At 33.0% G+C, this 11,148-nt stretch overlaps 1 protein-coding gene across 1 annotated transcript in view; it reads left to right on the forward strand.

Moving 5' to 3' along the window:
• The window catches only part of LOC106473235 (glutamate receptor ionotropic, kainate 2-like), a 12,359-nt gene extending 4,216 nt beyond the window's left edge, over nucleotides 1-8,143 (forward strand). Inside the window, exons 3-6 of the mRNA XM_013933922.2 lie at nucleotides 477-675; nucleotides 2,615-2,840; nucleotides 4,516-4,781; nucleotides 5,753-8,143. Coding sequence (XP_013789376.2) covers nucleotides 477-675; nucleotides 2,615-2,840; nucleotides 4,516-4,781; nucleotides 5,753-5,920 — 859 coding nt within the window. The 3' untranslated portion in view covers nucleotides 5,921-8,143. The remainder of the gene's footprint in view (nucleotides 1-476; nucleotides 676-2,614; nucleotides 2,841-4,515; nucleotides 4,782-5,752) is intronic.
• Nucleotides 8,144-11,148: the final 3,005 nt, after the last annotated feature.

Raw genomic sequence — 11,148 nt, forward strand, 5'->3', positions numbered from 1 at the left:
TAAGAATTATTCAAAACAAAATAAATGCTGAAATAAAAAGTACTCAAACAAGTAAAGTGATACTAACTGAATTTAAAATCGTTTTAAAATCTATCAAAATAGTATCACTTTACTTGTTTGTGTACTTTTTATTTCAGCATTTATTTTGTTTTGAATAATTCTTATAGTAAATCCACGATCCCTACTTTCCGTTATAATTCTATTTTTTTCTATTTATTATATTATAATTATGAGTGAAAAGGACGAAACAATGTTTAGGGAAAGTTTGTTTTCTAAAGTGATGGTTTTTTTAACTAAATTAATATACACATTTGCTGATTTTAGGGCAATGTCTACACGGGTGGTGGCCGGTATATGGTGGTTTTTTAACTAAATTAATATACACATTTGCTGGTTTTAGGGCAATGTCTACACGGGTGGTGGCCGATATATGGTGGTTTTTTAACTAAATTAATATACACATTTGCTGGTTTTAGGGCAATGTCTACACGTGTGGTGGCTGGTATATGGTGGTTTTTCACTCTCATCATGGTTTCTTCTTACACTGCTAACCTGGCAGCTTTTCTCACAGTGGAAAGGCTAGTCTCTCCAATAGAAAATGCAGAAGACTTGGCCAAACAGACAACTATTCAGTATGGCTGTGTACAGTCGGGTTCCACACAAGCGTTTTTCAAGGTAGGTCAAATCAACAATGACAGACTAACCCTACGATATTCAATGTAAATGTACTGTCATAACGTATACATATGTATTTGATTATATTACTTTTTGTTCTTTGATTTGTACCAAAGCGACGTTATGAGACGCGTACCGTAAGTAATGCTCATAAAGGAACCTTCAATTGATCTTTTTTGTATCTAAGAAACGTAATGTTTTATTCACTGATATTCTTGTCTTCCATGCTGAACATTCTATGCGTTTGGCCACGTGCAAATTCTTTCTCCCCAAAAATAATAATTAAGTAGCAAAAACACCACCCCTTAAACTTTACTGGAAAAGCTGTATCCATTTCAAGTGTGTTCGTATGATTTCAGCACTCCAGTTAAGAACGTTAAGTCAAATATTGTGTAAAGGTTGTTTTTGTTGTTGGTGCTAAACCAAATATTAATGAAGATATTTAACTGCAATTAATTAGATGCTCTAAGTAATACTACTACTTTTATATACTAGAGAAGAGTTAATTCACTACATTGTACTGTTGACTTTCCTCCAAATTGCTAAAGCACATTAGATAACCATCACAATAAGCCTTGCGGAGGTTTTTGGAGGAACGCGTGTGGAAGTGGCAAAAAAGGCATTTCGAATACATATAATTTCGAGAATCATTATGTCACTACTCAAAATTTTCATCTTTTTGCATCACAATAAACAATATTTGAATACCGTTAATAATTAATTTTTGCTTCACATTTAGCTGGTTCAAAAGAAAACCTTTAACAAAATATTTACAACGTTGCACTTCTTGGTCAAACAATAAGTTTAATGAGTTACATTAAGTTGTACTGAATAGTTATTTTTTTCACATATTAATATATAAGGTATGTTGTGATTTTGGCCACCTTTATTATTTCTTAAATTCTTGTGTATTGTTAGATACACAGGAATGTTTTGGTTTAAGTTTAATGTGAGTGTCATGATTTAGATAGTTTATATAGCACGAATGTTAAATTTAGTTATTTTCAGAAGCGGTAGTTTATCGCAGGTTTGTTCACGTAACTGTTTACAAATCATACGTTGTGTATGATTAGTTTATACCAATAGTTATGATCTGGTGATTGTTATATTAATGTGACATATTACTAGAACTTTGAATTTTACTCGTTGTTTTAATTGAGTATAATTGCATCATAATATCTAGCAGTGTGTCGAACGTTCTAGACCTCTGTCGGGGTATAAATACGCGTCGAAAATGTAGTTCGAGAGTTAGATCTAGACTGCGTGATTGTGAGTTTAGCCATAAAGAGTGTATATTGGCGATTTTTAAAATGAAATTATCACAGGTTGTATTGTAATAACAGAGTAGAGAAGAATAATTCGTCTTGTCAATTGTGTTCTAAATGAATTGAACCAGCCTGTGTGTAATTTGACGAAAGAGAGACAATTATTTAAAACTCTTGATACAACTGTGAAAACCAACAGTGTAACGAACATTTGTATATACATTTGACTTGTTTTAATATATTATTTTAAAACAAGTGAACTGTCTGCTGTTTGTTTATTGTAGAATGTTATCGCTAACAAGTCATAAACACCTGCTGTACAGAATCATGTCCATACAAAAACCTGATATGTATTTTTTATATCTCTTTATGGTTGTCTATATTGTTATAACATCATAAATAGTCCTAACAATTATCTAGTTATATGACACGTTGTAAACGGTGTTTTATAATATACAATGGTGGTTTAAAAGAAAAACTTGATCACGATCTAAGAATCTCTGATTATTGTATACCAAAAAACAAATTTCTAAGACGTATTTAGTGACTATTCTATAAGCTTTGCAATGAGTAAAGCAATTGTCTGAGTTGCAAAAATAATAGTAGATGTGACTATAGATATTCATATAAAAGCAGCATAATGAAACCGTAATTGAAAAATATCTTGTCGAAAGGAATCCAACATTCCAACATACAAGAGGATGTGGAGTTTCATGGAGTCTGCGCGGCCTAGTGTGTTCGTGGAGTCCACTGAAAAAGGTGTAGAAAGGGTTAGAAACGAAAATTATGCTTTCTTGATGGAGTCGACCACCATAGAATATCTTGTGGAAAGGAAATGTGATCTGATCCAAGTTGGTGGACTGTTGGATTCTAAAGGTTTCGGAATTGCCACTCCTTCTGGTAAAACAAATTTCTATTTTAAAGAATTGGTCCACATCTTTCATATGACTTGACCTTTGATGTATGATTCTTATTCATACATCCAGTTCTATAATTTTTTTTCTTTTAAATTGTTTGAAACCTTTCAACTAGTTTTCTAATTAGTATTAACACTCGTGTTTTCTTAGCCATAAATACAAAATGATATGTGTGTGTTTACGTATTTATCAGTATCGTAGATGAGTGCCAACTCACTTATTCCAATTTATTATATAAAACGACTCGAGTGCAGTTAAGGTTTGGCAAGCATTTCTTCCAGTTAGGGTTAGTTTACCCACTTCTCTCATTACCCCTACACAAAGCATGTCTTCCAGTTAGGGTTAGTTTACCCACTTCTCTCATTACCCCTACACAAAGCAGTTTTTTGGTGTGAATTTTATTCCAGTAAAAATATGCAAATAGGGTTCAAAACATCTTTTAATATATAAACCTAGCGTTCATAATGTTGTAAAATAAAAAAAAACTGTACGACTCAGAAATCCAATATCGTCGACTAAAATGGATTTCCAAAGCTTTAATCCCCTGAAAATCAACAATTGAAATTTCAAGCACACGTCTACCGCGTTCACGATAACGCGTCAAACCATAATCACTTCGCCTATCAAACGAAGTTTCTGTTTTATTTTATAAGAAGCTGACGTAAAGTGTGGATGGATGGTATGATAAATAATACAAAAAGTCTAACTTTCACACGATTGATTTATAACATAACATATTATTACAGTATTTATTATTGCCTCACAAAAGGTTTTGTATAAGTTTTAAGTTGTTGTTTGTATTAAGTGAAAACCCGCACAAAGGACTATCTCTGCTCTGCCTACCACGGGTATCGAAACCTGGATTCTAGCGGTATAAGTCTGCAGACAATGCCGCTGTGCCACTGGGAGGCCAAGCTTTAATGTCCTTCCACAGTGTTTCACGTGATTAAATATTAGACGGTCATTGGCCGCAGACGTGTCTTACGGGCCGAAGTTCAAAGGTAACTGATCAAAATAGGAAGTTGGTATAACTCTAAAGCGGCTCTTGATATCAGCCTTATGGTGGCTGTTGGAGTAGAAACTTCAGTTGAATTTATGTATTATTGCAATGGCGGTGGCTATTTCTTTCATTGCATTCCTCCCTGTGATATATATATATATATATAATTTTTGTGTGCTCTCCCCCCATCCCCCACTGCTTGTATATTGTGTTATAGAAGATTTAATTTTTTTTCAGTGTAAGGGCGTGACGTCATCTATAAATGTAGTTATGTTAACTTGCGTCAAGCTACTCTAAGACCGTCTGCGCTAGCCATCCCTAATTTAGAAGTGATAGACTACAGAGAAGGCAGCTAGTCAACACTACCCATTGCCAACTCTTGGGCAAATCTTTTATCAACGAATAGTAGGACTGACCGTCACATTATAACGCCCCCATGGCTGAAAGAGCGAGCGTGTTCGGTGATGGTAATTCGAACCCGCACATTGCGAGTCGAGCGTCCTAACCATTAGTCCATGCCAGGCCTATTTAGAATACATCCACATTTATTAAGTATAAACAGGCTTTACGCAGATCCACTTTCTCAAGTGCAACCTGACAATAAATTCTGAAATTTTGTAGTGTCGTACAATCTGACGCTGCCTTTTCTTTCTTTCAGGTTCACCTTACAGAACAGCTCTCTCAAGCGCCATATTGAAACTGCAAGAAAGCGGTGTTCTACATATGCTGAAACAAAGATGGTGGAAGCGCAAAGGTCCTCCATGTACACTAGAAGAGAAGACTGGATCCGGGTCTGCTAGTGAACTTGGTTTGGACAACGTAGGAGGTGTCTTTGTTGTTCTTATGGCTGGATTAGGCTTTGCGTGCATTATTTCTGTATGTGAATTTATTTGGAGATCACGAAAAGTTGCTGTAGAAGAACGGGTAAGAAAAATTAATTAAGATGTTGACCAGTAACGTTGGTTTCTTTTTAACTCTTGAAAGACATTTTATACGTACATGATGACTTTTTTAATTGTATTTCAGTAAAGCATTTCTATACTTACTTAAGAAACTCAAAATATTTCTTCCTTTGTTTTTCGAAACCAACTTAAATATGTTTGGATCATTATTGAAAAAAAAACGTATTATTTTAGCGCAACTTTCTTTTGATCTAATGTATTTTTAGTTGTTTTTTTTCAAACTGATATTGCTACTACTGTTTGCAAGAAACTTTTACGTGATTGTTTTGTAGGAGAAATTCAAGCCCAGTAAATAAAATTGACACTTTTTAAGGTGAATTATCAAAAACATGACATGCGGATAAAAAATCAGACATAATCACGCATATGTACTTAGCTACTCAAAGTTTATTTTGGATAACAAATATTACATAATGTCGCTGTGCTATTCCGGTTTGTTCCACGATTACCTTCTGTTTTCTAAAATGCGTATTTGCTGAGAACTGACTGGTCGTTCTCGGGTGTTTAGATATTTAAAGAACTCGATTCCAAATATTTTCTGCTTATGATACGATGTCACCGATTTATTTACCTGTTATACCGTCCACAGAATCGTGAGCGACATCTCATTGTTTGTGGCCTGGTAACTAGTAGGAAAAAAATAATAATAATAAGTTCTAACGTATCGCATTCGATTTCTTCGTGTATCCGACTTTAAATTAAACAGAGTTTAAATTCCTTATTCGTTCTATTAGGATTATAGTAACGATACCTTTGTATATTACTCACATTAAAAGAAAATATCACATGTTTGTGCAAGCACTTGCATGATATTTGTGCGTGTGGTGTGTACTTAAGCGGTTTCTTTTATCTTCGAAGCGCAGTTTGTGAGTTATATTCTATTTTTGGATTGTATTACAAGTTGTAATTAGTAACTTACTATCTTCTATATAGGAACCGCTCTGTGTAGAGCTGTGTAATGAACTAAAATTTGCCATCACTTGTGGAGGATCAACCAAACCAGTTAAAAAAGCTCGTGAGGATCGCCAACCTGAAAACGGCCTTCCCTTCATGCCCCTTGCAGGATTTGAAAACGTGGATTCCAAAGCAACAGTTTCTTGACATGAGGACACTGGGCTGCCTCTACAGCCCCTCACTGATGATGGCGTTAGTTACTTCCGATATGCGCAGGACGATGTTAGCGTCATCTAGTAGGAGATTTATGTCGGAGAAGAGTTACATATATTTTACTGATGTCTGTCTGTTTTCTGGTAAAGATGTTTTTGTTTACAAATATGCTGAAAAAATCAACTTAAATCGAGAGCTGTTTTGATCACCTTATGAACGCAGAAAGGTAGCTTAGTGTTCGCAAGTTGTCCGATTTATGTTGGTAACGTACATCCGACTAATTGCAGCTTACTGTATACCACGAAGGTGTTACCACTCAATGCTAAAATATCAGTTGTTGAATTCATGTTAGAAGGAACCATTTCATTAAATTCATAAATAGTAGCTAGCATGTAATGACATAGAGATTTGCAAGTATCGTGATTACATCTATAAATATCCACATGAAAATGTATCACTACTCTTGTCAGTGGTATAGTTCATTGGCCTATAGGCTTCTCAAAAATGAAAATTTGGGTAGGCGTTTCTATATGAAAAATTTTACTCAGGTAATTAAGTGAAACACAAAAAAAGGAACAATTTATCTGCTTACTGTTTCTTCTATATTTCATTCGTAAAGTTAAACAGTTAATATTTATTTTTTATCTAATCAATAATTCATAATACAAATGACAAAAAAGTATCAGTGTGTGACCAACCTCTGTAAAAAGTGTCTGGGTGTAATTCAGCCTGAACTACACGACTGCTATTGTTTTTCTCAGACATGAAATAAAATATTTGTAAAAAAATAATAAAGGCAGCAAAAACCGTAAGTGGTGGTAATAATGCTCAAAGGTGCTTTTACCTTACACCGATGATTGAACGTTTGTTTCTTAAAGCTTTGAATTGCTCCAGACTGCTCATGTATATCAAAATGCTCAACAAAAGGTTTGTTTTCAATGTAAATAAACCCACACTGACGTTTATATTGAACATTCTTAGATTATAAACAGTACATATATAAGAAATGTGTCTTTTTTTATATCCATGGTGTGCAGCCTTAAGAGGATTTTTCAGTTTTACATATTTAGTTTATCCATCAGTTGTTACGGCCATGTTCCAATCAATACACTTACAAAGTATGGTTAGTTTAATATTAACAGAAACAGGCCAGAGCCGATCCATAAAACCGGTTCAACCACGCTCAGAAAAACACAATCCAGTTCATTCCTATTCATGCCAATACTGATGCACTTAACCTTTTCAAAGCAAGAACCGGTTCTATCACGCCCAGACAAACAAATCCTAGTCCGTTCCTGTCCATGCTGATAAAGTAATAACGTTCAGGTCATTTTTAATGGATTAAATACGCTTTAATGAGATACAGACGATTCAATTCAAATACGATTCAGTCAACCCAGTTTTAAACCTATCTAATTGGCTCACTTTCAAGAAAAATAAATTTAAATGGTTAATTTTTTAGCAAACAGCAACTTAATCGTTAAAAGTGTGTAGTAATATTTTGAATACGTCAACAAAGAATTCTGATAACAACAGGCAAACACTGAAATAGTTTTTTATTGTCGAATTACGTATGTCACCATTAAATCACCGCCATCATCACTAAGTCCGTTTAAATTAAAATGTCTGCAATACAGTCGAAGTTTTTAAAGAAAACCATTATTAGTTTTATAAGAAATTTTTTCGAAAATTAACAAAGGATACTCAAAAAGTAAAAATGTAAAAAGCAGAAGTTGATGTATTATCATTAAGGATTAACTGTTGAAATATTATTCCTTAACTATTTCATTAACATTTCAGTATCTTGAAGCTTTCCGACTGATTTGTCGGATACTTTGATGTAACTTTAAATTTTAGTATTTTCGTACAGATATGAAATTAGGGTACTAATAGTTTTGATCAAATACTCTTTACACATTGCCCACCGCTCTCTACTATCGAGAGTATTCGTAGCCTGCGGCAAGCTGAAGTTACTGGTCGCCTCTCACCACACCTAACTTAATTCTTAGTTTTACTTTCTCAGAAAACAAATTAAAAAGAGGACAGAATACGCCTGTACAATCGAAATGTACCGATTAAGATGTTAAATCTGTTCTATTTATTTCACATAAAATAACCCTACTGATTCAATTACTTTACCGGGCTCATAAATTCATGAACGTGACATATATGATTCAACCAATAATATAATACGATTCTATTTACTAAGAACAATTTCGAAAGAAAGAAATTAAAACTTGTTAAAAAGACACAGTCACAACATACGAGGTAGTTTTAAAAATATACGTGATAACGATTAAACTGTGTGAAAATAACATTTTTTGTCATAAAAATAATTTGAAATGGATTTTTGATATTTGTTTTTTAAAAGTGAACTGTTGTTAAACGTTTAATATTCATTTACTTCAGCGCCTATATTGAACTTGAAATAAGTTCTACAATTTTTGTCTCCCATATAGATATATTACACACGTAATAAACATGATATGCTTAAGTGGAAGAATGATATACGGAAAAGGCCCACCATTTTTTTACATGTAAAAACATCACAATCGGTAACACAAATATACCAACTCCGAAATGGTTTTATTTCCTTAATAGGATATTAGTGTTCACAGAAATACGGTTCTACACTTCTGAAATATTTTTGAATTGAATATATTAACGTGTAATAAACTTTTGCATTTCTTGTTACATAATGTACCTAAACGTGCAAACAAATATGACGCTGAAATATTCCAGGTTTTAGCTCTAGCACTTTTGTCTTCGTTGCTGTAAACGTTACATTAAATGGTGTAAAGTTATTGATAATATATGTTACGTGATACAAAGTGAAACTTCTTTGTATGGTTCTTTCTGCCACCCAGTAAAGTCTTCTAGTTACATCTTGTCACTACCCAATCAGATAAATATTTTTCTTCTTCTGACTTTCGATTTCCCCATGAATTGTAAAATAACTTGGTGTTCCGATCAATAAAATAAATATAAACAAGCCAATTTATCTACTTATGCTTTCTTCTTCTTGGCCTAACGATTACGCAAATAACAGTATTCCTCTAGAAGAATGGATAATTTAGTCACGATAGAGAACATAAACACATATTTAAACTATTTTCTTCACTTTTATAACTTAGTGTATAGCGTTTCAGCCTTAGATTCACATCAGACGATGGAAGAGACAGAAACGACTGCTAGTAGAACGTCAGCTAAAAATATACAAGGTCGATAAAAATCGTATTAAACTGCACAACATTGTTTTATACATTGTTCATAATTTGTCTCTTACGGATTTCAAGTTGAATTAACTAAGGCGATGCCTATTGCAAGCTGACGGATATAAACAGATATTGTTGCATAAAGCTCCTTTTATATAGTTAATTATTACTTCATATGTAAGAGAGTCTACTTTACTCAAATAACATTCATTTATATAATTTATATGTCTACGTTTAACGATGGAGTGAATATATTAAGTATAGCAGTACACTTACCTTTAAAAGAAACAGATTTTGTTGTCTAATAGTCTGTAGCCCTAATAAGCATTCCGATGTTTGGAAAGATACTGAACGACTTGGTGCAAACCTAAGGTGAAATAAGGGACACATTGCATATTATAGTGAAGAATAAATAATAACGGACTAATATTTCCAAATCAAACTCTCTGTCAGAAAACAATTAAGAATTCCCGATACCTTTACAATACTAAAAATACCTTAAAGTCACTATGAAATGAATTAAGATAAATCACAAAACCAAATGGATTTTGGTGGTAAAGAAAACATTATGCTAAGTAGCTAGAACAATACTTTAAAATCAGATATGCACTTGGTTGGTTTTACATGATTAAATAAGAGAGACTGAAACATAAAAAAAACAAAAAAAAACATATGCTGAAAGAAAAGGCAGATGTTACACTATTCCACATGGTAAATTGGTGTACAACGCTGAAAATATTGTCACAACAGTGTTATTTTTGTTGGTGAAAAGAAAAATAACTTGAGGACCCAGTTTTTGTGACAGCCTCGAGAAACTGTCCAGGTACAATTGCAGAAAAACACTGAGATAATAGGAGTTCCCCTCATACAGACCTACAACAACTTATGTTCAATCTATGCTAAATGTACGACGACTTTCCTAAGTTACGATAACGGCCGAATCCATAAGTTTGTCACTGATGCCGGACAAGACCTTTCGTATCACTATGTAAAGTGAAAGAAGTATCTTTACTGACTCTTATATTCAGTGACATACAAAAATTCTGGTTAAAGTATGGTGAACATTAAATTTATGTAGAAAATATATGATTATGTAGAGTTTGAACCGTTTATTTTCAATATTAAGTATAATGTAAATACATAGATAGCGAAACTGTATTATAATTGACTTGTTCACCTTTTGTTTTCATAATTTTTCTGCCATATTGATCACTGTCTTCTTTTATCAAAACCGCGAGTCAGATAGTGTTTTACATTCAGGAAAAAGCGTTATCTGTGTTAACGAACATAAAAGGTCGAAATCTTTCCTAAAACTTGATGTCCTGCCCTGTATATCTTCTAAAACCAAATTTTAACTATCTGGTCAGTGGTCTCGAATATCAAACACGTGACTTATGACAGGAATAGGCTGAAAGAGACCAAGCAAATGTATAGACTATATGCAGTTAGTAAGAAACAAGTTATATTTGACAAAGAGGTAACAACAGTAATTGTTATTTACATAGATTCTTTAAACTCAACTGATATATAAAGCTAAACGTGAAAATATGCGTCCTTTTCAGGACAAATCGTCTGATATATAGCAACACTGATTTTAGTTGTTACCGTAACATTGTTATATATAATTATATTTTATGAGTCTATGAAAATTATAACATGAGATAATTCAACTGAACTTTTGACCAGTTGTTCGCTATCATTTATAAACCATATAAAATCATACATACTGAGTTGGAATGAACAATATTTGCATGAAAGCTAATCCAAATAATTATAAACAATGATGCTTATACTACCTGAAATTTTGCTGATTGTATATGATAGCATATTGGACTATGACGAAACGTGAATTTTATGTAAGAAAACTGAATTGTATAATCCATGTTACCGAAACATTGTTTCAAAATCTTTGAAATAATCACTTGATTTATATCTAAAGTTCCTTGTGTTCATTTGGAAAACTAATAAGTTTAACTAAAAGATATGGAAATAGAATTTCTGGTTTGT

This window comes from Limulus polyphemus, unplaced genomic scaffold (assembly GCF_000517525.1).
Source record: "Limulus polyphemus unplaced genomic scaffold, Limulus_polyphemus-2.1.2 Scaffold5994, whole genome shotgun sequence".
NCBI lineage: Eukaryota > Metazoa > Arthropoda > Merostomata > Xiphosura > Limulidae > Limulus > Limulus polyphemus.